The sequence below is a fragment of the Chiloscyllium plagiosum genome, unplaced genomic scaffold, assembly GCF_037043375.1.
Source record: "Chiloscyllium plagiosum isolate Xiang-an unplaced genomic scaffold, Cpla_swu_hap1 HiC_scaffold_31, whole genome shotgun sequence".
NCBI classification, from domain to species: domain Eukaryota; kingdom Metazoa; phylum Chordata; class Chondrichthyes; order Orectolobiformes; family Hemiscylliidae; genus Chiloscyllium; species Chiloscyllium plagiosum.
Genome location: NW_028270169.1, coordinates 56,590,639 through 56,618,280, shown reverse-complemented (window position 1 = coordinate 56,618,280; position 27,642 = coordinate 56,590,639). Strand labels below are relative to the sequence as shown.

Below are 27,642 nucleotides of genomic sequence, written 5' to 3'. Positions count from 1 at the left end.
CAGGACGCAGCCTTACTAAATTTAATTAATAAAAAAAAATCAGATGACTAACCCTGAAAGGGGCACTGTAACAAAAATCAGATTGTCAAAGGAAACATTACATTTAGCTAAAATTTGTTCTGGGAATTTATAGTAATAGAAGCAGGAATAGGCCATTTGTCCAGTTGAGCATACTCCGACTTATGATGCACTTCAATTCCCACAAGTCAACAGAAAGCCTGAAGTGTACAGGTGGACACCATTTCCTGAAGAAGGGCTTATGCCCGAAACGTCAATTCTCCTGTTCCCTGGATGCTGCCTGACCTGCTGCGCTGTTCCAGCAACACATTTTCAACCATGGGCTCCTTTTCCAAGGCTAGTCTTAAATGGTTTAACCATAGAAGAGTGGCCAGCAGTCTGAACTAATGGACCCTCTACTGCCTTGAACCTGTTTGTGGTTTCCTTGGCCAACCCAAGAATAGACTCAATAAGAAGCCTTCCTGCATTCTCTCAGCCCTGCACTGGCATCTAAAAATCAGGATTGAGATGGCACGACACCAGGTCATAGTCCAACAGGTTTATTTGAAATTAGAGACACGTTATTCAACCTGACGACATTCCACTCACACCATTTGTATGATCTTTTGATCTCTCTGCCCACTGATCTCTCTGCCTAAAAACTCTGTGCCTGCATGCTTTTTCTTCAATTCACCTGAAGAAGGGGCAGCGCTCCAAAAGCTTGTGATTTCAAATAAACCTGTTGGACTATAAACTGGTGTCGTGTGACTTCTGACCTTGTCAATCCCGGTATAACACCAGCACCTCCACATCATAAAAATCAGGAGTCTATGCTGAAGTGCAACTGAGACCTGATTGCAACCTCACACAGCTGTATGTATGTGGAACACAGACTCTGAAAGGCTGCAAAAAAAGACAAATGGCCTCGGAATTTGTTAGCTATCTTAATCTTTTCTTGGACTGAGTCACTTCCTACATACTCTCTAATTTCTTGTTCTTCTGCATGGACACTGAAATCTGTTTCACTGTAGCAACATCTGAAATGGAAGTCAATGCATCTGCAAGTCAATCAGTGTGTGCAGACTCTTGGCCTGGGGCCACGCTGCTTGGTGGGGAATGACAGTTGCTACGTACCCCACCGTCCATGCCAACTTACCAATGATAAAGGGGGGATCCCCACATAGAGAGCTTCCAATCAGGTGCTCCCATTACCTCTGGATGGCTGACAACTGACTGGCTTTAGCTAACAAAAGGATGTCAAAAGGGAGAGTGAGAGCTCCAGCACTGCTCTTGGGCAGCAATGCAGAGCAGGTGGTAGTGAAACCATTCAGAAAACAAAATTGTGCAGAGTATAAGATGGAGTGTTAATATATAATTATAAATCCTGACCAGAACTTCATTTCAGTGGTGGGACTTTAACACACAGCATTAATACATGTAATGGAAATAATCCAATTGACCCTATCAACTGGGCACAAAAACCAAAATGATTCATTTCACAATAATATAATGCAACGCAAGCTGCAGTGAAGTTCCCCAGATTACACACTGATGGATTTTGGAAATATCGGAGACAATTTTATCGCCCTGTACTACCCCCCAGTGAGTTTGTCATTATGAATATCTACGCATAAGCTATTATATGGAGGCGGGGTGGGGGAGGATTACATCAGTGACTTATGTTTTCTCACACAGTGCCAAGTTTACCCTGCAACACTGTTAACCTTTCAGTGGACATAATGAAAGGTCTCTTTCCCACTGTACAATTCCATTAAGTCTGACTTTGCTGACCCTTACTCTTGGAATATGTGAATACAAAGGTGGAGAAAAGTGTTCATTCTGTTTTAATTGCCCCAGGATTTCTGGGGCTTCTGGAATACTATCCGCAGATTGATGTGGGTCTGTATTTGCAAAAGGGACATCATCATCCCAAATGTGTAACTGACAGGGTGAGGATGTACATATGCCGACCTTGTTGGCAGCAGCGTGGAGTTTCCAGACACAGGTGAGGTTAGCAGTAAACCCTGATTTACCAGTGAGAATCCTGGACCATCTTACTCCCAGGCCTCATTCCCATTCAACAGGACTAATCCTGTCTGAATCTAACAGGAATGACATAGAGTTTGTGAGCGGGGAAAATACAGAAAGAAACCTTGGTTTCGTTAGGGGTTGGGGTGATAATAGACAATAGGTGGCACAGTGGTTAGCACTGCTGCCTCACAGCGCCTGAGACCCGGGTTCAATTCCCGCCTCAGGCGACTGACTGTGTGGAGTTTGCACGTTCTCCCCGTGTCTGCGTGGGTTTCCTCCGGGTGCTCCGGTTTCCTCCCACAGTCACAAAGATGTGCAGGGCCAGGTGAATTGGCCATACTAAATTGCCCGTAGTGTTAGGTAAGGGGTCAATGTAGGGGTATGGGTGGGTTGCGCTTCGGCGGGTCGGTGTGGACTTGTTGGGCCGAAGGGCCTGTTTCCACACTGTAATATAATCTAATCTAAGAAAAGGTGCAGGAGTAGGCCATTCTGCCCTTCAAGCTTGCACCACCATTCAATATGATCATGGCTGATCATTCCTAATCAGTATCCTGTTCCTGCCTTATCTCCATAACACTTGATTCCACTATCCTTGAGAGCTCTATCCAACTCTTTCTTAAATGAATCCAAAGACTGGGTCTCCACTGCCCTCTGGGGCAGAGCATTCCACACAGCCACCACTCTCTGGGTGAAGAAGTTTCTCCTGAGCTCTGTCCTAAATGGTCTACCCTGTACTTTTAAGCTGTGTCCTCTGGTTCGGCACTCACCCATCAGCGGAAACATGTTTCCTGCCTCCAGAGTGTCCAATCCTTTAATAATCTTTTATGTCTCAATCAGATCCCCTCTCAGTCTTCTAAACTCAAAGGTATACAAGCCCAGTCGCTCCAGTCTTTCAGCATAAGGTATTCCCGCCATTCCAGGAATTCACCTCGTGAACCTACGCTGCACTCCCTCAATAGTCAGAATGTCTTTCCTCAAATTTGGAGACCAGAACTGCACACAATACTCCAAGTGTGGTCTCACCAGGGCCCTGTACAGCTGCAGAAGAACCTCTTTGCTTCTATACTCAATCTCTCTTGTTATGAAGGCCAGCATGCTATTAGCCTTCTTCACTACCTGCTGTACCTGCATGCTTACCTTCATTAACTGGTGTACAAGTACACCCAGATCTCTTTGTACTGCCCCTTTACCTAAATTGATTCCATTTAGGTAGTAATCTGCCTTCCTGTTCTTGCCACCAAAGTGGATAACCATACATTTATCCACATTAAACTGCATCTGCCATGCATCTGACCACTCACCTAACCTGTCTAGGTCACCCTGTAATCTCCTAACATCCTCCTCACATTTCACCTGCCACCCAGCTTAGTAACATCAGCAAATTTGCTAATGTTATTACTAATACCATCTTCTATATCATTAATATATATTGTAAAATATGGGGGAGAGGAATCTGGACAAGAGAGACCTAAGGTTTTCATGTAGGACTTGAAGATCACTCTGTTAGGAAACTTTTAGAAGTTGCTGGGCCCTCTCAGGTTTCCTCTTCCTCATTTTCCAGCATTACAGGCCAGACCAGATGGTGAGTGTATAATAGGAGAAAATGCTAACAGACTCAGAATTAGATCCCTGGAGCCCAATTTATGCTCATCAATGATATCACCTACCTGGAGTAAGTATGCCATGGAACAAAGGAATTTAAGGAAAAAATCAACATGAATGGGATACCACAATGAAGGGTGAGATGCTATCTGCATTTTATCTTGCACACAACACACTTGTTAGTAATTGTAAGGGTATGTGTGTGTGGGGCAGGGAGAGGTGGTGGAGTTGTAGGAGGTAGCTGAGAGGATTAAAACCAGCCCAGGACCACAGCTACACTAATTTGTTTTTTAGAATCCCAACAATGTTGTTGTGGTTCTGTTCGCTGAGCTGGGAATTTGTGTTGCAGATGTTTCGTCCCCTGTCTAGGTGACATCCTCAGTGCTTGGGAGCCTCCTGTGAAGCGCTTCTGTGATGTTTCCTCCAGTATTTATAGTGATTTGTCTCTGCCGCTTCCGGTTGTCAGTTCCAGCTGTCCGCTGCAGTGGTCGGTATATTGGGTCCAGGTCGATGTGCTTATTGATTGAATCTGTGGATGAATGCTATCCACAGATTCAATCAATTAGCACATCGACCTGGACCCAATATACCAGCCACTGCAGTGGACAGCTGGAACTAACAACCGGAAGCGGCCGATACAAATCACTATAAATGCCGGAGGAAAGATCACAGAAGCGCTTCACAGGAGGCTCCCAAGCACTCAGGATATCACCTAAACAGGGGTCGAAACGTCTGCAACACAAATTCCCAGCTCGGCGAACAGAACCACAACAACGAGCACCCGAGCTACAAATCTTTTAGATTAGATTTGATTAGATTAGATTACTTACAGTGTGGAAACAGGCCCTTCGGCCCAACAAGTCCACACCGACCCGCCGAAGCGCAACCCACCCATACCCCTACCTTTACCCCTTTAACCTAACACTACTGGCAATTTAGCGTGGCCAATTCACCTGACCCGCACATCTTTGGACTGTGGGAGGAAACCGGAGCACCCGGAGGAAACCCACGCAGACACGGGGAGAACGTGCAAACTCCACACAGTCAGTCGCCTGAGGCGGGAATTGAACCCGGGTCTACAGGCGCTGTGAGGCAGCAGTGCTAACCACTGTGCCACCGTGCCGCCCACAGCTTCTCACAAACTTTGAATCCCTACAATGTGGAAACAGGCCCTTTGACCCAACGAGTCTACACCGACCCTCCGAAGATTAACCCACCCAGACCCATTCCTAGACGACATTAAAAGAGCCCTGGATTGAAGGATGATCATTAAGACTGATGCTTTCATTTTAAGATTATGCCTCACCTCTTTACCTGGGTTCCAGGTCGTCCTCCTCCCCGGGGATCGAAGCCCCCATCTGCTGAACAGTCAAAGGCCCCCGCGCCTCTGGAGAGGGTCTATCAGGAAATAGCCATACTGAAGAAACTGGACCACCCCAACATTGTCAAGCTGGTAGAGGTAAGTTATTCAGTCATCAGCCTGTGAGGAACAAATCATAGTGGTGTATTATTTTTAACTGCGTTCAGCAGCTGGCAGAACTGAATCAGGAGTTGGCCAGTCTGGTTTATGTGACAATCTCAATAGTTTTACAAATACATAAATTGGTATAATTTTATAAAATGACTAGCAAAGTACATTCGGTATCAGCATGAACTGCCCAGATATCTAGAGAGTCACAATCAGATAATTTTGATGTTCTATTTCCTCACTCCCTTATGAGTAATGTGACTGCCTTATTCTCTTATGGTTAAGTGTATCTTCCCTCCTCCAAACTCCGTTCCCTTTAAATTGTTTTCAGTGAGTAATTTGCTGAGCTGCTATGTTTTCTGCTAACCCAACTAATCACATTATTTAATCTCTCCAGTGCACGGTACCTGTCAGCTTTGCTATTGGTAATTAGACAGTGAGATAAATCCATCAGGAAATAGGTGCAAGTAAGGATTGCAGATGCTGGAGATTAGAGTTGACAGTGTAGTGCTTGAAACGCATTGCAGTTCAGGCAGCATCCGAGGAGCAGGAGGATCGACGTTGTGGGTAAAAGCCCTTCATCGGAAATGATGGCTTTTGCCCGAAACGTCGACTGTCCTGCTCCTCGGATGCTACCCATCAGGAAATAGCTCTGCTTTAGCTCAGCTCTTATAAAGGACATTGGGCTACCTCAGCCTGATAGAGAATGTTCTGTAGCAAGCAGCCATTGAGTTAATATTTGGTCAACCAGACATCCTGCTATTGCCAGCATAATCCTAGTCTTCCATTAAATGTCCCAATGATTTCCCAAAAACATCATTCTCCTTTCCCATCTGGACCGGGGGCGAAAAATTAATGTGAAACTTCATCCTTTTTTATGTAAGCATCCATGACTTTCCACACAATGGACCTGTATCCCTTTCCCTATTCCTTCTTGACGTGTCCAAGGGAGTTATCACTACCTTCTTCAGGCTAATGGCTTAATTTCTGATGACACCTTTTAAATCTGTGGATTAGAGTTGCTAAATCTGGCTGGATATTTTCCAGGAGATATCAAATAACCTCTTTTCTTGAATGGCCCATCTAACAGATTCATGCAAAATTGAACACTGGATATATTAATCGTCACAAAACCCTGCCTTCCCAGGACTTTTCAATGGATCCCAATTTGGAGTTTTGTATTAGCTAGGGTGAGCAGATTTGCAAATCTTTGCATTCATGAGAGAAAATGTTGAAAAAAACTTAAAGCTTTTGTGCACATTTATAGTGGTAGCTGTTTTAATTCCAATTGAAGGTTTTTTAATATTAGTGTTTGGATGGTGAATGCTAGATTCAAAGGTTACCACTAATGTAGCTTTCAGTTACAGATCTGCAAATTCATCTTTCTAACCTCTCTGAGAAGGTTTTCCAACACCATAATCATTCCTTTCTGCACAAAGATGATAGAGTCGCCCACACAGAGAGCAGCCTGACAACGTCTAGTGATTTTTCTGCTTGTTTTTGCATCATGCTGTGGCTCCTGGTACATTTGCTTGTGTGGGAAATCTTAGACACATTAGCTAGCAATGAATAGACACAAAGGTGCTTTCTGTGAGATGATACCTCAATTCAGAGCGAAATTTGCCCTTTCACGCGGGTGTAAAAGATCCCATGGCATCATTTCAAGAAAGGTAATGTTCTGTTAGTGCACGCCAACAATATATACACCCCAATTAAAATCATTGAATGGAATATCGCTTTGCTGTTCATGGGATCTTGCTGTGTATACTTTGCTGGGTTTCTGTCATTACAAAAGTGTCTGTCCTTCACAGCAACATCATTGATTGTAATTTTAATCTGTACAAACTGTAATCCTGAGGTTGTTGAAGGTGCTATATAAATCCAGGTCTTTTTGTTTTTTCACGTGATTTACACGACTCTTTATATTTCAGGTTCTGGATGACCCCACTGAAGACCATCTACACATGGGTATGTGATCAAATTATGTTGACGAGACTTGATATTTCCTCACACTGTGTGTTGTACCATTGTTGTACCAGATAGTTATGAACATCCTGAAGAATATTAAATATCTAAGGTAAACAAATTAAATAAATAACAGATAAAATTCTGTGGGGCTCATCCCCTGATATTCCTGATTGGTCTCTGCTTTATATTGTGGTTTAAGCAAATATTGCTACCTGCATATTGAGAGATCAGTCTGGAGCACTGTGGATGTTTACATATGCACTGTCCTTAAGGTTCTTTGACTCCTTATCTACTGTGACAGTCCTTTATTTATACTGTCATTCGTAGCTTATTAAATGCAGCTCTCTAATGTAGTGTTTAAGACCTCTCTATTCACATGCTCATTCCAGACAGGCATCTTCTCTCTTACTGATGTCAGGGTCATGTTATCAGTTTATAACATCGTGACTTACATGTACCCCATTTTATCACAATTTTTACCAATGGTTCCCTCTCAGTTTCTGCTTGTGATTCCCTCTTGGATTCTGCTGATGATTCTCTCTGTTATGGTCACCATTGAAATTCATTTAATTTCAGATTTATTAATTGTATTTAAATTCTGCAGTGGTGGGATTTTAACTCTCCAGAGCACTAGATTGAGCGTGTGGATTAGTAGTCCAGTGACATTACCACTACGGCACTGTCTCCCCAGTTACAGTATAGCTACTATACCTCAATAGTCAATGCTGATATTTTGCCAATAGTTCAGGTGAAGACTCATGAACTAGATTTACCTGGGGTTCCTAGTGTTATGATCGGAGTTAATGGTAATGCTAGAAAAGTCAGATTACAAAGTGAAACTTCGCTTCTTAGGCTGTAAGTTTTATTTCTGCTGTTATATCCTCAAAAGATTCCAGTAGATTTGTCAAGAAGGATTTTCCTTCCATATAAATCCATGCTGACTCTGTTCAATCCTGTCACTGTTTTTCAAGTGCTCTGCTATTAAAATGAACTCTAGCATTTTCCCTACTCCTGATGTCAAACTAGCTGGTTGATAATTCCATTTTCTCTTTACCTCCTTTTTAAAATAGTGGGGTCACATAAACTACCTTCCAATCCATAGGAACTGTGCCAGAGTCTAGAGAATCTTAAAAGGTGACCACCAACGCATCTCCTATTTCTAGGACCACTTCCTTAAGTACTCTAGGATGTAGATTATCTGGACCTGCACATTTGTCAGTCTTTAATCCGGTCAATTTCCATAACACCATTTCCCTATTAATACTGAATTCCTTCACTTTTCTCCTCTCACTATATCCTGTATTCCCCAACATTTTGGGGACGTTATTTAAACCCACCTTTTGTGATGACAGAACCAAAATTTTGTATTGAACTAATCTTCCATGACTTTGCTCCCCATTATATCTTCTCTGTTTCTGATTCTAAGGGATCTACGTTTATCTTCATTAATCTTTTTCTCTCCAGATGTCCATAAGATTTTTTACAATCAGTATGTATATTCCCCACAAGCTTACTCATAAAAACCTACTTAGGGGTCTACTTTATAACCCAATTTCCCAAACAGTACTGGTGTTGTAAATCTTCATCGCTCTAGCAATCCTTTCACAAAGTTATGGTATTCAGTTAAAGGCTCAGTGAGGAAATTCTGGCTGGTTAAATCTGAGAGCATTGTATAAAATTATATATGCTAGGATCCAAGCTACACTTCGCGACATAATGAAGTAATAAACAGGCAAACATGTAATAAGCTCTTCAACAAATATTGAACTTCTTACTAAGTGGGAAAATGAACCAGGTTCTCCTGTCTGGTAATTTAACAACACATTAACCTTTTTTAAAATTGTCACATGAGTTCATTAACAGGTTTGTTAATTGCTTTTGGGCTGATTATGGTTATTTGTTCAATGCTTGTTAACATGCTCAATATTTAACACGTTCTGAGCTTAATAACACACTTTTAAATGCGTTCAATATTTGTTTAAATGTTTATTACTTTAAACTAAATAGTGAAGACAAGGGACCAAGTAAGGGGTAATATGATGAATTGAAGAGGAAAAGGTTCTTGTGGCGCAGAGGTGATGTTCCTACCCCTGGTTCAGAAGATTTGGGTTCAGGTCCTGCCTGCACCAGAGTGTGTAATAATATGCCTGAATAAATTGATTAGAAAAATAGGTTAAATTTTTAAAAATTGGAGAGCGAAAGCTTCTTGTGTACAGCAAAAATGTCACTACTTCTGGACCCAGAGATTTGGGTTCAAGTCCCACCTGCTCCAGGGGTGTGTAACAACACCTCTGAAAGAAAGGTACCATTAAGGGAATTGATCATTTGACTGCGGTAGGAAGCGACAGTGTCCAAACTTAAAAGTGCGCCAGTAAGTAAGGCTAGAGGTTATGAAAATAATAAAAAAGATAAAATTAAAGGAACTTTATCTGAATGTGCAGTATTTATGCCAAAATAGATGTTTTGGTGGTATAAATGGAAGAAAACAGATATTATCTAATCACTGTCATGAACAAACAAGGCTGGGAATTGAACTTTCAAGAGTATTCAACATTTAGGAAGGATAGGGGAAAAAACAGAAAGGAGATGGAGTAGCACTGCTAATAAACAGTGAGATCTGTATAATAATGAGAGGATCTTCAATCAACAATTGATCAAGGAGTAAAAATGGCAAGAATTAGCAAACATGGCCAGTGTTGTATATAGACCACCAAACAGTAGTGGTAAAATAGAGCATGGTACAAACAGGAAATTAGAAATCATAAGAGACTTGAATGTACACAGCCAGGGGTAAACCTAATTAGCAATAATGTTGTGGAGTGACAAAACCCTGGAATTGGTTTTTAAATGGTTTTTAAAGAACAGTATGTTGAGGAACCAACTAGTGAACAGAAAATTTGAATTTTATATTGTGCAATACGAAAGGCTAATTAATAACAATTGTAAAAGAGCCTCTTGGGAAGTAGGACCATAACATAGAATTTTATATTAAAGTTTGAAAGTCATGAAGGTTCAATCTAAAACTAGGAGCTAAAATCAAAGCAAAGGATTCTGTGAAGTTATGAGGGGCAAATTTACTGTGGTAGATTAGGAAATTATTAAAAGGTATGACTGGCAATGACTAGCACTTACAGAATTAATGCATGTTTTCCTAAAAATTTAGATTATTTTAGAGGCACAAAACCAAACAGGAGTAGCTAACAAGAGAAGCTAAAGACTGTATTAGATCAAAAAGATGTCAAAAATGAGTCTGAAGATTTGAAGGTATTTGGAACTCAGTAAATGATCAAATAGACCAAAAAGAGAAAATAGATCTGAAAGTCACCTAGCAAGAAGCATAAAATGGACCATAAAAGATTTTATAAATATGCAAAGACAAATGTGAACCATTACAGGCAGAAACTGGTCAGTTTATAATGGAGGATAAGGAACTAACAGGGAAACTAAACAACTATTTTGTGTCCATATTCATGGAGGGAGCTACAGAAAACCCCCCACTTAGGGATAAATGGGTCTTTGTTTGAATGGCAGTTAGGGACTAGCTCGGATTCCAGGTCAAAACATTGTGTGATTTCAAGGAGTTGGACAAAGCACTTGATGCTAAAGGGATCCAAGGATATGGGGGAAAGGTAGGAACAAGCTGTTGAGTTGGATGATCAGATATAAATTAATAATTTACATGAAGGAACTAAATGTAATATCTCCAAGCTTGAGATGACACAGGGTGAGCTATGAGGAGGATGCAGAGATGCTTCAGTATGATTTGGACAAGTTGAGTGCTAGGGCAAATGCATAGCAAATGCAGTATAATATGGATGAATGTGAGATTGTCCACTTTGATAGTAAAAACAAGAAGGCAGATTATCATTTGACTGCTATAAATTGAGAGGAGGCAATGTCTTCATACACCAGTTGCTCAACGTAAGTGTCCAGGTGAAGCAGGTAGTAAAGAAGGCAATGGCATGTTGGCCTTTATAGATCACACCTGGAATATTGTTTTGGTCTCCTTATCTGAGGAAAGATGTTCTTGCTATAGAGGGAGTACAATAAAAATTGATCATACTGGTTCCTAGGATGTTGGGACTGATGTATGAGGAGAGTTTGAATTACAAGTCGTTCTGCTATAATGCGACAGTTGTGTTCTTCTGCGACTTTGCATTATAGAAAATCGTGCTGTAGAAGGTCGCTAATAGAAAATCACTATATCCGTTCAGTGGAAAGTTTGTATTATACAAACATCGCCCACAATTCGTAAATCGCTTTATAGTAAACTCGTGCTGATGAAATGCGTATTATAGCAGAACGACCTGTAATTCACTGTAGTTAGAATTATATTTACTGGAGTTCAGAAGAATGAAGGGGAAGCCTATAAAATTTAAATAGGATGAGACAGGATAGATGCAAGAAGGATATTTATAATGGCATGGCAGTCTGAACCGGGGGGAGTCACAGTCCAAGGAACTTTTTCACAAAGCGGGTGGTGCGTATATGGAATGAGCTGCCAGAGGAAGTGGGGGGGGGGCTAGTACAATTACAACATTTAAAAGGCATCATGAATAGGAAGGGTTTAGAGGGATATGGGCTAAGTGGTGGTAAATGGGACGAGATTAGCTTAGGATATCTGATTGGCATGGACGAGTTGGACCGAAGGGTTTGTTTCCAAATTGTGCATCTCTGTGACTCTAAATCATTTAGAACTGAGATAAGGAGAAATTGCTACACCCAGAAATTTGTGAACCTGTGGAATTTGCTATCACCGAAAGCAGCCGAGGTCAAAACATTGTGTGATTTCAAGGAGTTGGACAAAGCACTTGATGCTAAAGGGATCCAAGGATATGGGGGAAAGGTAGGAACAAGCTGTTAAGTTGGATGATCAGAAATTATCATAATGAATGGTGAAGCAGGCTCATAAGACCAAAAGGCCTACTTCTGCTATTTATGAAATAATCATGAGAGACTTCAAACTTCATATAGATTGATGCAAATTAGATTTACCAATGCAATGAAGGATAAATTCCTTGAATGTAAATGAGATGGTTTTCTAGAATAGTATGTTAAGGAATCAACTAGAGAACAGACTATAATATTGTGCAATGAGTAGGGGAAGGGTGACCATGATGTGCTTTAGAGCAGGAATTTAGAAGACAAATGGCTTTTATTGCTAGAGGATTTGAGTACAGAAGGAAAAACTACCTTGTTTCAGTAGCATTGAGCCTTAGTAAGAGCACACTGGGAATATCAGGAATAGTTTCAGTTACCATACCTAAGGACACATTTACTTACCATTAAGAGAATGTAACAAAAGATCTCCAGACTGATCTCAAGGATTGCAGGAATTTCCTGTGAGGAGAGATTGAGGTGACTGGACCAATATCCTTTAGAGTGTAGAAGAATGAAAGATGATCTCATTGAGGCATTCAAAATTCTTAGACAGTTTGACAGGGCAGGTGCAGGAAGGATGTTTTCCGCGGCTCTAGGGTCTAGAACAAGGCAACATGATCGCAGAATGAGAGGTGGGCTGTTTAGGACTAAGATGAAGAGGAATGTCTTCACACAGAGTAGCGACTCTGGAATTACCTATCCCAGAGTGCCGGGAAGGTGCAGTCATTGAGAGTTCAATAGATTTCTAGATGTTAAAGACATCAAGGAATATTGAAAATTTCACGGGAAAATGGCATTGAAGTATAAGATCAGCGTTGATCTCATTGAATGTTAAAGCATGCTTGAAAGGCCAAACCCTCTAGTCCTGCTTCCATGCCTGTGTTCCAAAAGTGCTATACCTGTTTGTGTTTGTAACTTATTAGCCCATTTGATATTTGTTTTTATGTTGCTCAAATCTTCTCGACATGTTTGTGACTTCCGGATATGTTTAATTCATAACTTCTTTGTTTGAAATGTCACAGCTCAGCAGGCCGTGAAGCCGATGTTAAGCCAGCCAAAACCTAAAGGTTTTATCATTTGCCTGTTTATTCAAATTTAGTGGGAAGCAGGAGGAAACAAGAAAAAGCTGAGGAAAGTGTTTAGACCCCTAAAAGGAAAATTTAAATATCTGAAGAAGTGGAATATTTTAAACAATACAGAACAAAAAGAAGTTAAAGTTAAAATTATTAAAATCTAAAGTTTGTTCTTTTGTTAATCCAAACTCTATTCCTATATACTTTGTTGAATCTTTGTATTGATTTGTATATTTTCTTCTTCTGTTTCAGTATTTGAACTCATGAGTAAAGGGTAAGTTTGGAATCATTATGAACCCAGCTGTCTTCTAGCACTCACTGTTATTGTTGCCCTAACTTTCCTATTCTATCTGATGTCTCTTGATGTTTAGGCCTGTGATGGAGGTACCGACAGATAACCCATTCTCAGAAGAACAGGCACATTTTTACTTTAGAGATATCATCTTGGGCATTGAATACCGTGAGTGTTAAATGCTTCACTTCAATTCCAACAGCCTGATTACATATTTAGCTTTAATCTCCGAAGCTGTACCTTCTGATGTGGTTGCTGCATTATCACAATGATCAGACTATTTTGTGCCGAAACGTTTCATGTCGGTTTTAGCCACTACAGTTAACAATGTATAAACAATTTGATACCATGGTAACAGTATTTGGCCATTGAAATTTTGTTTTGAAAAGTTTTTTTAGGACATTTTCTATCTACCCTGTAACTCATTTAGCATTTTGGGACCTTTACAGTTGAACTGAACTGACATTAGTTTAAATTCACAAAACTATGGCGTAAGCATTCTATCTATGTAAATACGTAGAGTCTAGCACAATACAGAGGAGGCCATTCAGTGCATTTAGCTGACATCTGTTCTTTCAAAGAGCAATCCAATTGGTCCTACTCACCGATTCTTTCTCTAAAGCACTATGATTTTTAAAGTTTTTGTAAATTTTCTGCCTATGAGATTATCATTAGTGAAATACTTCAGTAGGAAGGAGCTATCAGACAGGGCCCTGTCCACACTCTACAGCATGGGCATGATAGCGTAGGTAAAAACAATGACTGCAGATTCTGGATTAGAGTGGTGCTGGAAAAGCACAGCAGGTCAGGCAGCATCCGAGGAGCAGGAAAATCGACGTTTCGGGCAAAAGCCCTTCATCAGGAATACAGGCAGAGTGCCTGAAGGGTGGAGAGATAAATGAGAGGAGGGTGAGGGTGGGGAGAAAGTAGCATAGAGTACAATAGGTGAGTGGGGGTGGGGATGAAGGTGATAGGTCAGGGAGGAGAATGGGGGAAGGTAGCAAAGAGTACAATGGGTGGATGGGGGTGGGATAAAGGTAATAGGTCAGAGAGGAGGGTGGAGTGAATAGGTGGAAAAGAAGATAGGCAGTTAGGACAGGTCATGGTGATGGTGCTGAGCTGGAAGTTTGGAACTGGGGTGAGGTGGGGGAAGGGGAAATGAGGAAACTGTTGAAGTCCACATTGATGCCCTGGGGTTGAAGTGTTCCGAGGCGGAAGATGAGGCGTTCTTCCTCCAGGCGTCAGGTGGTGAAGAAGGCCCAGGAACTCCATGTCCTCGGCTGAGTGGGGGGTGGGGAGGGAGTTGAAATGTTGGGCCACGGGGCAGTGTGATTGATTGGTGTGGGTGTCCTGGAGATGTTCCCTAAAGCGGTCTGCTAGGAGGTGTCCAGTCTCCCCAATGTGGAGGAGACCGCATCGGGAGCAACGGATACAATAAATGATATTGGTGGATGTGCAGGTAAAACTTTGATGGATATGGAAGGCTCCTTTAGGGCCTTGGATGGAGGTGAGGGAAGAGGTGTGGGAGCAGGTTTTGCAATTCCTTCGGTGGCAGGGGAAGGTGCCAGGACAGGAGGGTGGGTTGTTGGGGGACGAGGACCTGACCAGGTAGTCACGGAGGGAACGGTCTTTGCGGAAGGCAGAAAGGGGGTGGGGAGGGAAATAGAAATGAGTCGTAAATAATTCAGAAACAACAGACCGTGCAAAGTCCTCCAGCCTAACATCTGGGAGCTAGTGCCAAACAGAGAGCGTGGTCTCACAGACGTGTCAAGCAACAGCCTGACACAATCATACTCATGGAATCATCCCTTAAAGACAATGTCCCAGTCACCACCATCACCATTCCTAGATATGCCCTGTCCCACTGACAGGACAGACCCAGCAGAGGTGGCATCGCAGTGGCATACAATTCGGGAGGGAGTTGCTCCAGGAATCCTCAACATTGACTCCAGACTTCATGATGTCTCAAAGCATGATATCAAATATGGGCAGGGAAATCTCCTGCTACTTAGCACACACCATCCTCTCTCAGCCGATGAATCACTGCTCTTCCATGTTGAACAACACTTGGAGGAAACGCTAGGTGCAGAATGTACTCTGGGTGGGGGATTCAATGTCAGTGAAAGCAATATGGTTGACTCTTAACTGCCCTCTGGGCAGTTAGGGATGGGCAATAAATGCTGGCATGTCCAGTGAAGTCCAAATCCCATGAAAGAATAAAGAATCCAGCAATTAATGATGGAGGGCAATTAAACTACTAACAGATGAAGGAGGCTCCACAAATATCCTTATTCTCAATAACAGGGAAGCCTAGCTTGACAGCAGAGTTGATGAATCCCTCAATTTCTCTATGCTGTCAGAAACTCTATTTTGACATATTTAATGACATCCGTGCTGAACGTGCCTTTTACCCTTGTGCAACACTCTTGTGGCCTTCTGTCCTGCAGTCATAACATGGCAGTTTCCCACCCTTCATCATTATTAGGGAAATATCCTCAATCAAATTAGCTGAAAACTAGCATCTCAGATAGGTGACCTTTGGAGAAGGCCGAGATGGATTATCCACTTGCCACATCTGGCTGAAGACTGTGATGAATATTATCTTTTGCTGTGATGCTCAGGACTATTTGTGGAGCTCCTCCTCCTGTGAAATGTTTAATTATCCACCACCATTCATGACTGGATGTGGTAACGCTGCAGAACTTAGATCTGATCCACTTCTTGTGGGTTCGCTTAGCTCTATCACTTGTTATTTAGGCTGTTGGGCATGCAAGTAGTTCTGCTTCATCCTTTCACCAGGTTGACGCCTTGGTTTTAGGTATGCCTGGCCCTCCTCCGGCTGTGCCCACCTGCACTCTCCATTGAACCATCGTTGGTCTCCTGGCTTGATGGCAATGGCATAGTGGGGGATATGCCAGGCCATAAAGTTACAGATTGTGTTGGAATACAGTTTAGCGACTGTTGATGGCCCATAGTGCTTCATGGATCCCTAGACTTGAGTTGCTAGATCTGTTCAAAGTCTGTCCCATTTAGCAAGGTCAGAGTGCCACACAACACAATGGAGGGTATTCTCACTGTGAAGGTAGGACTTCATCTCCACGAGGACTGTGGTTTTTCGCTCTTACCTATATTACAATGATAGATGTATCTGTGGCAGGCAGACTGGTGAGGATGTGGTCAAGTAAATTTTCCCTTTTGTTGGTTCCCTCACCACCTGCTGAAGACCCAGTCTAGCAGCTATGTCCTTTTGGATCTGACCAACTCGATCAGTAATACTGCATTTGAACCACTCTTGGTAGTGGACATTGGAAGCCCCCACCCAGAGTACATTCTGCGCCTTGCTACCCTCAATGCTTCCTCCAAGTGTTGTTCATCAAATATTGATTCATCAGTTGAGGGGAGACAGAATCAGCAGAAGGTTTCCTTGCTCATGTTTAATCTGAAGCCATGAACGTCATGGGGTGCGGAGTTAATGTTGAGGACTCCCAGGGAAATTCTCTCCTGACTGTATGTCACTGTGCCAGCACCTGTACTGGGTCTGTCCTGCTGGTGGGACAGGACATATCCAGGGATGGTGATGGCTGTATCTGGGACATTGCCTATAAGGTATGATTCCATGAATGTGACAGCGTCAGGTTGTTGCTTGTCTCGTCTGTGAGACAGTTCTCCCACTTTCGGCACTAGCTTCTAGATGTTAGTAAGAAGGACTTTGCAGAGTTGACAGGGCTGTTTCTGCCATTGTCTTTTCTGGTGCCTAGATCGATGTCAGGTAGCCTGTCGATTTTCATTTCTTTATTGAGATTTCATAGCAATTGGAACAACTAAGTGGCTAGTTAAGAGTCAACCAAATTTTTGTGAGTCTGGCGTTACATGTCAACCAGATGAGGATGGCCGATTACCTTCCCTGAAGGGCATTAGTGAACCAGGTGGGTTTTTCCGACAATTGACAATGGTTTTATGATCATCAGTAGTACATTTTGTTAGTGGAATTCAAACTGTACTGTCTGCTGTGGCGGGATTTGAACTCATGTCACTGCAACATTAGCTGTGTTTCTCGATCAATAGTCCAGTGATAAACCACTAGGCCACTGCCTCTCCAAAATTCCAGATTTGTTAATTGAATTTAAGTTGCACCAACTTTCCAAAATGCAGCACCTCACATTTGTCTTAATTAAACTTCATCTGCCACTTCTCAGCCCATTGGCCCATCTGATCAAGATCCTGCTGTAATCTGAGGTAACCTTCTTCGCTGTCCACTGCACCTCCAATTTTGGTGTCATCAGTAAACTTACTAACTATACTTCTTATGCTCACATCCAAATCATTTATATAAATGATGAAAAGTAGTAGACCCAGCACCAATCCTTGTGGCACTCCACTGGTCACAGGCCTCCAGTCTGAAAAACAACCCTCCATCACCACCCTCTGTCTTCTACCTTTGAACCAGTTCTGTATCCATTTTGGGAAAGCAAATCTTAGCAGATCAGAGGGCCAATGGGCTGAGGAATGGCAGATGGAGTTTAATTTAGATAAATGTGAGGTGCTGCATTTTGGAAAGGCAAATCTTAGCAGGACTTATACACTTAATGGTAAGGTCCTTGGGAGTGTTGCTGAACAAAGAGACCTTGGACTCTACGAAAGTGGAGTCGTAGGTCGATAGGATAGTGAAGAAGGCGTTTGATATGCTTTCCTTTGTTGGTCAGTGTATTGAGTACAGGAGTTGGGAGGTCATGTTGTGGCTGTACAGGTCATTGGTTAGGCCACTATTGGAATATTGTGTGCAGTGCTGGTCTCCTTCCTATCGGAAAGATGTTGTGAAACTTGAAAGGGTTCAGAAAAGATTTACAAGGATGTTGTTGGATTTGAGCTATATGGAGAGGTTAAATAGGCTGGGGCTGTTTTCTCTGGAGCGTTGGAGGCTGAGGAGTGACCTTATAGGGATTTTTAAAATCATGAGGGGCATGGATAGGATAAATAGACAAAGTCTTTTCCCTGGGGTGAGGGAGTCTAGAACTAGAAGGCATAAGGTTAGGGTGAGAGGGGAAAGATATAAAAGAGACCTAAGAGACAACTTTTTTCACTCAGAGGGTGGTACATGTATGGAATGAACTGCTAGAGGAAGTGGTGGAGGCTGGTACAATTGCAGCATTTAAAAGGCATTTGGATGGGTACATGAATAGGAAGGGTTTGGAGGGATATGGGCCGGGTGCTGGCAAGTGGCACTAGATTGGGTTGGGATATCTGGTCGGCATGGACAGGTTGGACCAAAAGGTCTGTTTCTGTGCAGTACATCTCTATGACTCTATCACTTTCATGGTGGGATTTGATCCCATGACCTCAGAGCAATGGCTTGGCCCAGTGACATTGCGAGTACATCATCACCTGCCATTTCGAAAAGAAAACATTGCAAGTGTGTAATAAGTGAACTTTGAATTTTTGTATGAAGTTCGCAGGTTGTTTGTGTTCTCTCCCCTCACTATCTCTGTAACCTCCTCCAGTCCCTCCACTGTTCCCTATTTCCATAAATTCTTCCAACACCTCCACTCCTCCCTGTCTCTGCAAAATCATCCAATTCTATAACTTGTCAGAATATCTGAGCTTCTGTAATTCTGGTTCTCTTGATCATCTCTGATTTTAATCACTCCAATATTGGAGGCCATGCCTTCAATAACCTCGTCCTTACACTCTGAAATCCCCACCCTACATCTCTCTACCTCTCAATTTCTCTTTTTATCTTAAGACAATATTTAAAACATATCTCATTGACCAAACATTTTGTCATCCGACTTAATATCCCATTATGTCCCTCAGTGACATATTTTGTTTATATAATGTTTCTGTGAAGCACCTTGGGTCATTTAATTACGTTAAAGGCACTAAAGATACATTGGATGCTTTTGTTTTTTGAAATGGGAACATAATGATCTCCAGTTGTATTACACCAAAGATTATTCGATCAGATTATTCTTTCTTAATATTAATTTGCATTTAAGTGGCATATTTAACATGGCAAAATGTCTTTGCACTTCCCAGGAGTAATATTAGAAGGAAATTTAAAAGCTTAAAGCGTAGATGGCCTGGCCAACAAGTGTGGAGCAATTCAAATTAGTAACATGTAATAGATTAGCTTTGGTGGATAAACATTTGGAAAGTTGTTGGACTGGATGAAGTGACAACACTGTGGAGGCCAAGGTGAGAAATGAACACTGGAAGGAGAATTTTGCATTTGAAGTGTTGCTGAACTGGGATAGTATATAGGTCAAAGAGCACTGAGATGACTTGGCTTTGGGTGGCCAGGAGAGTATTCAGAATTGTGAATTCAAGATAGACTCCCAAAATCAAATTTATCTGATTTCCTGATGTATGAAAGAGAAGGCAATCCTTGTCTGACCTACATGTGACTCCATACCAGCATCAATGTGGTAAACTCTTATCAGCCATTCAGTTCAAGGGCAACAAAACTGGTCTTGCCAGTGACGCCCACATTCCATGAAAAAAAGGAATTGCTTTCATTGCTGAGCTCTCTAAGTGATTGATGAGTATGATGCACATGGTCAGACAATAGCAGTTTTCCCATCAGTTAAAAGGAAATACTTAGCTATATTTTACACAATAATGAGTCATCGGAAAATGAGACATTAGCAGCTGTTAATGGCTCTGTCTGCATTCTCCATCCTTGCTGATTTTCTTAGGCTAACTTTATAAGTTTGGACCCCACGCTGAAGGTTTCTGATCCAAAGCTTCCACAAATGGAAGCATTATTAAAAACGAATTAATAACTGATTGCAGAGTGCAGTGCAGGACCACGCAGAGAATGCGGGCGATGTCTTAATGAGACAGGCTGGCTCAAGAAGCAGGAGTGAGAGATTGATGCAGTGCACTCACTTGGACAATAACAGAGCACCGTAGACAGCAGTAGCATTCATGTAATTTCACTCCATGCATGAGGCCTTGTGGATGTAGTGATTCTAACAAGCTCAGCAAGATGGGCCTCATAAAATATCAATTCCCTGATTGGGACTGTTAATCTGGTCCAAATAGGGAGCCCTGGCTTACAGATAAGAACAGGACTGTCAGCTATCATGTTCATTCTGAGAGCTAGCTTTGAGGGAACAGGATCAGTGTCAAGGACTTTCCACTTGACTTAATGACAGGATACTGGCCTCTGTGGAGTTATTTCAGTTGGTAAATCAGAAATGCTGAGCTACATGAATTTCCCACTTAAAAAGGTGTTCCTAAATCCTGTTTTTGTGTGAGTCTAGTTTCATCAGGCATGACTGACCAGTCTGACTGGCAAATACATTCGACTGATATTATTGTCACTTATCTCCTCTGGAGTTACACCACACATTGTGACAATTTTCCAAAGGTAGATGATAGGGAGAACCACCTCATCTGTACCTCAAGGAAATTTCCAATGTATATGGCACACCATGGAGCCTATTATACAAATCCTAGTTCATGGTCCCACAAACTGTTCCTAGTGGGACCATTTTCACAATTTCCCACATAATGTTCTATCTGCCAGATTTTTATCCATTCATTTAACCTGTCTGTATTAGCATACAATTTGTTATGTTACCTTTACAACATTGAGGAGAAAGTGAGGTCTGCAGATGCTGGAGATCAGAGCTGAAAATGTGTTGCTGGAAAAGCGCAGCAGGTCAGGCAGCATCCAGGGAACAGGAGAAGGGCTTATGCCCGAAACGTCGATTCTCCTGTTCCCTGGATGCTGCCTGACCTGCTGCGCTTTTCCAGCAACACATTTTCAGCTACCTTGACAACATACCTTCCTTACTAACTTAATTTCACTTGCAAATTTAACCATTATGCCTTCAATCCCATTATTCAAGTCATTGATATTAAATGTAAAATGTTAATGACCCAGCACAACACGCCTGCAGGATCCCAGTTGTTGCATACTTCTAATTTGAACAGCATACTGTCTGTTTTCTGCCAGCCAACCAGCCAGTCTTCTATCCATTCTGGTATGTTACCTCCAAAGCTCTCACTTTGCACAATAATATTTTATGTGGAACCTTGTCAATGGGCTCCATTTATCCACAGTTAGTCCTTCAGAGAATTCCAATAAATTGCTTAAGTAGGATTTCCATATCCAAAAAAATCTGAGTCTTCCTGATACCCATGAATTTTGCCAAGTGCCCACTTATATGATGTGCAATGACTGATTCGAACACCTTCTCCACAGCAGACTTTAAACAAACTGACTATAGTTGCCTGTGGTCTGCTTTCATCCCTTCTTGATATAGGGGTTATATTTGCTTCTATTCACTCCAATTGTATCTATCCAGTGTCTAATGGAAAGTTAACATCACTGCACCTACCACATCTTTTATTGCCTTAGGATGAAGTCCATCTGCAGCCAGACACTTACCAACCACAACTCAATCAATTTGCTCAGTTAAATAAAAGGATTCTGGGTAATCCAAGATGGAGGACAGGAAAAAGTTGTGGCTGTAAGAGCTATAAGACCATAAAACATAGGAGTGGAAGTAAGGCCATTCGGCCCATCGAGTCCACTCCGCCATTTAATCATGGCTGATGGGCATTTCAACTCCACTTACCCACATTCTGCCCATAGCCCTTAATTCCTTGTGACATCAAGAATTTATCAATCTCTGCCTTGAAGACATTTAGCGTCCTGGCCTCCACTGCACTCTGCGGCAATGAATTCCACAGGCCCACCACACTCTGGCTGAAGAAATGTCTCCGCATTTCTGTTCTGAATTACCCCCTCTAATTTTAAGGCTGTGTCCACGGGTCCTAGTCTCCCCGCCTAACGGAAACAATTTCTTAGCATCCACCCTTTCCAAGCCATGTATTATCTTATAAGTTTCTATTAGATCTCTCCTTCATCTTCTAAACTCCAATGAGTACAATCCCAGGATCCTCAGCCGTTCCTCGTATGTTAGACCTACCATTCCAGGGATCATCCGTGTGAATCTCCGCTGGACACGCTCCAGTGCCAGTATGTCCTTCCCAAGTTGTGGGGACCAAAACTGGACACAGTACTCCAAATGGGGCCTAACCAGAGCTTTATAAAGTCTCAGTAGCACATTGCTGCTTTTATATTCCAACTCTCTTGAGATAAATGACAACATTGCATTCGCTTTCTTAATCATGGATTCAACCTGCATGTTTACCTTTAGAGAATCCTGGACTAGCACTCCCAGATCCCTTTGTACTTTGGCTTTATGAATTTTCTCACCATTTAGAAAGTAGTCCATGCTTGTATTCTTTTTTCCAAAGTGCAAGACCTCGCATTTGCTCACATTGAATTCCATCAGCCATTTCCTGGACCACTCTCCCAAACTGTTTAGATCCTCCTACAGCCTCCCCACCTCCTCAGTACTACCTGCCTGTCCACCTAACTTCTTATCATCGGCAAACTTCGCTAGAATGCCTCCAGTCCCTTCATCCAGATCATTAATATATAACGTGAACAGCTGCGGCCCCAACACTGAACCCTGTGGGACACCGCCTGTCACCGGCTGCCATTCTGAAAAAGAACCTCTTATCCCAACTCTCTGCCTTCTGTCAGACAGCCAATCCTCAATCCATGCCAATAGCTCACCTCGAACACCATGGCCCTCACCTTACTCAGCAGCCTCCCGTGTGGCACCTTATCAAAGGCCTTTTGGAAATCTAGATAGATCACATCCACTGGGTTTCCCTGGTCTAACCTACTTGTCACCTCTTCAAAGAATTCTAGCAGGTTTGTCAGGCACGACCTCCCCTTACTAAATCCATGTTGACTTGTTCTAATCCGACCCTGCTCTTCCAAGAATTTAGAAACCTCATCCTTAATGATGGATTCTAGAATTTTACCAACAACCGAGGTTAGGCTAATTGGCCTATAATTTTCCATCTTTTGTCTTGATCCTTTCTTGAACAATGGGGTTGCAACAGCAATTTTCCAATCATCCGGGACTTTCCCTGACTCCAGTGACTTTTGAAAGATCTCAACCAACGCCTCCGCTATTTCCTCAGCCACCTCCCTCAGAACGCTAGGATGTGGCCCATCGGGGCCAGGAGATTTGTCAATTTTAAGCTTTTCCAGCACTTTCTCTTTTGTAATGGCAACCATACTCAACTCAGCCCCCTGACTCCCTTTAATTGTTGGGATATTACTCATGTCTTCTACTGTGAAGACTGACGCAAAGTACTTATTAAGTTCTCCTGCTATTTCCTTATCTCCCATCACTAGGCTTCCAGCATCAGTTTGAAGTGGCCCAATGTCTACGCTTGCCTGTCGTTTGTTTCTTATGTATTGAAAGAAACTTTTACTATCATTTCTAATATTACTGGCTAGCCTACCTTCATATTTAATCCTCTCCTTCCTTATTTCTCTCTTTGTTATCCTCTGTTTGTTTTTGTAGCCTTCCCAATCTTCTGATTTCCCAGTGCTCTTGGCCACTTTATAGGATCTCTCTTTTTCTTTGATAGATTTCCTGACTTCCTTTGTCAGCCATGACTGTCTAATCCCTCCCCAGATAATCTTTCTTTTCTTGGGGATGAACCTCTGTACTGTGTCCTCAATTATACCCACAAACTCCTGCCATTTTTGCTCTACTGTCTTCCCCGCTAGGCTCTGCTTCCAGTCGATTTTCGTCAGTTCCTCTCTCATGACCTCATAATTACCTTTATTTAACTGTAACACCATTACATCCGATTTTGCCTTCTCTCTTTCAAACTGCAGACTGAACTTTACCATATTATGATCGCTACTTCCCAAGTGTTCCCTTACTTTAAGATCTTTTATAAAGTCTGGTTCATTACATAGCACTAAGTCCAAAATAGCCTGTTCCATCCTGTAAGCATTCCAAGAATTCCCCTTCTTTAGATCCACTGGCAACATTATTTACCCAGTCCACCTGCATATTGAAGTCCCCCATGATCACCGTGAACTTGCCTTTCTGACATGCCTTCTCTATTTCCCGGTACATGTTGCGCCCCTGGTCCTGACCACTGTTAGGAGGTCTGTACATAACTCCCATTACGGTTTTTTTGCCTTTGTGGTTCCTCAATTCCACCCACACAGACTTCACATCATCCGATTCTATGTCATTCAGTGCCATAGATTTAATTTTGTTCTTAACTAACAAGGCCACCCCGCCCCCTCTGCCCACCTCCCTGTCTTTTTGATAAGTTGAAAACCCTTGGATGTTTAACTGCCAGTCCTGAACCCCCTGCAACCATGTCTCTGTGATGCCTACCACATCATAATCATTCACGATGATCTGTGCCGTTAGTTCATCTACTTTGTTACGAATGCTACGAACATTCAGGTAAAGTGCCTTAATGCTAACATTCTTATCATTAGAGATATTGGAAGTCATAAGATGTCCTAAGTTATCCTTCCTTTTTGTTGCATTCCTAATCTGCCTCAAGATTGAATCCACCTGCATACATGCTATCCTCCTGCTTATCTTTCCATTTAACTCCATACTCCCCGTCGCTTTCACTTTCCCTTTCCCCCAACTCAGAAGTTTAAAATCCTACTGACCACCCTATTTATCCTCTTCGCCAAAACATTGGTACCAGATCGGTTCAGGTGGAGACCGTCCCAACGGTACAGATCCCCCCGGTTCCAAAACTGATGCCAATGCCCCATGAAATGGAATCCCTCTTTCCCACACCAATCCCTTAGCCACGTGTTTACTTCCCTAATTTTCTTATCCCTATGGCAATTGGCACGTGGCTCGGGCAGTAATCCGGAGATTATGACCCTTGAGGACCTGTACTTCAATTTCCTTCCGAGTACTTGATAATCCCCAAACTGGTCCTCCACCGTAGCTTTGCCTATGTTGTTAGTCCCAACGTGGACCACAACAACTGGATCCTCCCCCTCCCGCTCCAATATCCTTTCAAGACGGTCGGAGATGTCTCGCACCCTGGCACCGGGCAGGCAATACACCATGCGAGACTCCCGATCCGGCTTGCATAGGATACTATTTGTCCCCCTAATTATAGAGTCCCCTATAACAACTACTTGTCTTTTTTCTCCCCCCTCTTGAATGGCCTTCTGCACCATGGTGCCATGGTCAGCTGGCTCATCCTGTCCAGAGCCCTTTTCCTCATCCGTACAGGGAGCAAGAATCTCATATCTTTTGGACAAGGTCAAGGGCTGAGGCTCCTGCACTCCTGAACTCAGGTTCCCCCTACCTGCCTCACTTACAGTCACACTCTGATGTCCCTGATCACTAACTGAATGTGAATTACTTAATCTCCCAGGTGTGACTGCCTCCTGAAACAAAGTGTCCAGGTAACTCTCCCCCTCCCGGATGAGCCGCGGTGTTTGAAGCTCAGATTCCAGATCATCAACTCTGAGCCGGAGTTCTTCCAGCAACCAACACTTGCTGCAGATGTGGTCACTGCCGTTCACAATGGGATCAGCCTGCTCCCACATCATACAGCTACAGCCATCTCTGCTTAGTTAATTACTTTATTACTTTGTATAGTTTTGAGTTAAAATACTTTCTGATACCTCTCTGCTATAGTCTTTTTCTAAAAATCAATTAATAGATAAACCATAAAAAGTAAGTTTTTAACCATTCACCGATAAAGAAATAGAAAATCCTTGCCTTAACAAACCAGAGTCCTATTTTTGGTGGGGGGGTGGGGGGGGGGGGGGGGGGGGGGGTGGGGGGGGGGGGGGGGGGGGTGGGAGACACAACACGTGTAGTGTCTCGGGTTCAGCCACTGCCCAGATATATTACCGGCAGTCCCCTGGTCTTCGCTCCCGCTCTTCCTATTTATTAACTAGGTTAGAGGAGGAGGGCAGGTGGGAGACACTACAGTAGTAGAGTCTCGGGTTTAGCCGCCTTGCTGATATATATGGTCACTGCTTTCCTTCCCGGCTGCCCCTCCGGTCCACGTCACTTCCTCCGCTGCTCCCGCTCCTTCTCCGCTGCTGCTCGCACTTAAAATGGCCGTTGGCTTCGAAGGGTGAGTATTTATACTCACTGCTTACCTTCCCGGCTACCCCTCTGGTCCCCGTCACTTCCTCCGCTGTTCCCGCTCCTTCTGTGAAAGAGAAAAACACCGCTGCTCGCTACCGGTAAGTAATTTTAATAAAAGCTGCCTTACCTTATCTGCAGTCTTCCGAGTTCGCCCTACCTCCGCTGCTGCTCGCACTTAAAATCAAGCTGTTCCTTTTTGAGGTATTTCAGGTGTTGGTGTTGCGTTCCTCGACTTCCAGGAGTAGTAGTTACTGTTTTATAAGCTGTTGCATTGTTTTGGAACTTTTGGAGAGAAAAGATCAACATAATGGCACTTTAAAAAGGAGGAAGAGAGACAAAAGGCAGAGACCACATGGTCAGAGAAAGAAAACTACAGTGCTATCTGACACAGCAGTGAATCTGCACAACTACTGCCTTTGCTGTTTGAGTTCAAGTAACTCTAGACATCAGAGTGTGTCTAAGAAAAATTAACAAACAGCAAAATTCACAGCTGCCCTTGGAGGAACCTGTGTAGGAGAGCTGTCAGCACAGGAATAGATAAGTGCATAGTTTTTAAATGTTACCTTGCTATAAATCTACAATAGTGAGTACAGTGGGTTCTTTTTTGATTATATGTTTTATTGAGATCTGTCTCTTGATTAAATTTTAAAAATATAAAACATCGGTACTAAGTTAGCCTGGAACAGTATTTTTAGAGCAGTAAGACGATGCTATTTTCTGGGTATGCAGGTTGTTAAGTTGCAAAGATGGCCTTTACCAGAGTGATGTGCTCTTCCTGTTGGATGTGGGAGATTAGGGAGAATTTCCATGCTACTGATGAATATGTCTGCAGGAAATATCTTTGGTTGCGAATCCAATCATATTGCATGGATCAGTTAGAATGGCAGTTAGAGGCAATGAGGAATTTACAAGAGCTAGAGCGTGTGATGGATGGCAGTTATAGGAAGGGAGAAAAACCACAGATATAGTCAGGTGGAGAAGGATGTGGAAATATAGAATGTGGGGAAATAGATGGTGACATTTTGAAAAAAATGTTCATATTATGGAGGAGGAGATGTTGGATGTCTTAAAACATACAAAGGTGGATAAGTCCCCAGGACATGATCAGGTGTACCTTAGAACTCTGTGGGAAGCTAGGAAGGTGATTGCTGGGCCCCTTGCTGAGATATTTGTTTCATCGATAGTCACAGGTGAGGTGCTGGAAAACTGGAGGTTGGCTAATGTGGTGTCACTGTTTAATAAAGGTGGTAAGGAAAAGCCAGAGAACTATAGACCAGTGAGGCTATTATTGGTGGTGGGCAAATTGTTAGAGGGAATCCTGAGGGACAGGATTTACATGTATTTGGA

The 27,642-nt window shown here is 42.6% G+C and overlaps 1 protein-coding gene across 13 annotated transcripts in view; it reads left to right on the top strand.

Moving 5' to 3' along the window:
- Nucleotides 1–27,642, top strand: part of camkk1a (calcium/calmodulin-dependent protein kinase kinase 1, alpha a) — a 259,555-nt gene that overhangs the window by 174,490 nt on the left and 57,423 nt on the right. For all 13 annotated transcript variants that reach the window (XM_087977564.1, XM_087977554.1, XM_087977557.1 and 10 more), the window contains 4 exons: nucleotides 4,956–5,089; nucleotides 7,030–7,066; nucleotides 13,273–13,294; nucleotides 13,392–13,480. In XM_087977564.1, coding sequence (XP_087833690.1) covers nucleotides 4,956–5,089; nucleotides 7,030–7,066; nucleotides 13,273–13,294; nucleotides 13,392–13,480 — 282 coding nt within the window. The remainder of the gene's footprint in view (nucleotides 1–4,955; nucleotides 5,090–7,029; nucleotides 7,067–13,272; nucleotides 13,295–13,391; nucleotides 13,481–27,642) is intronic.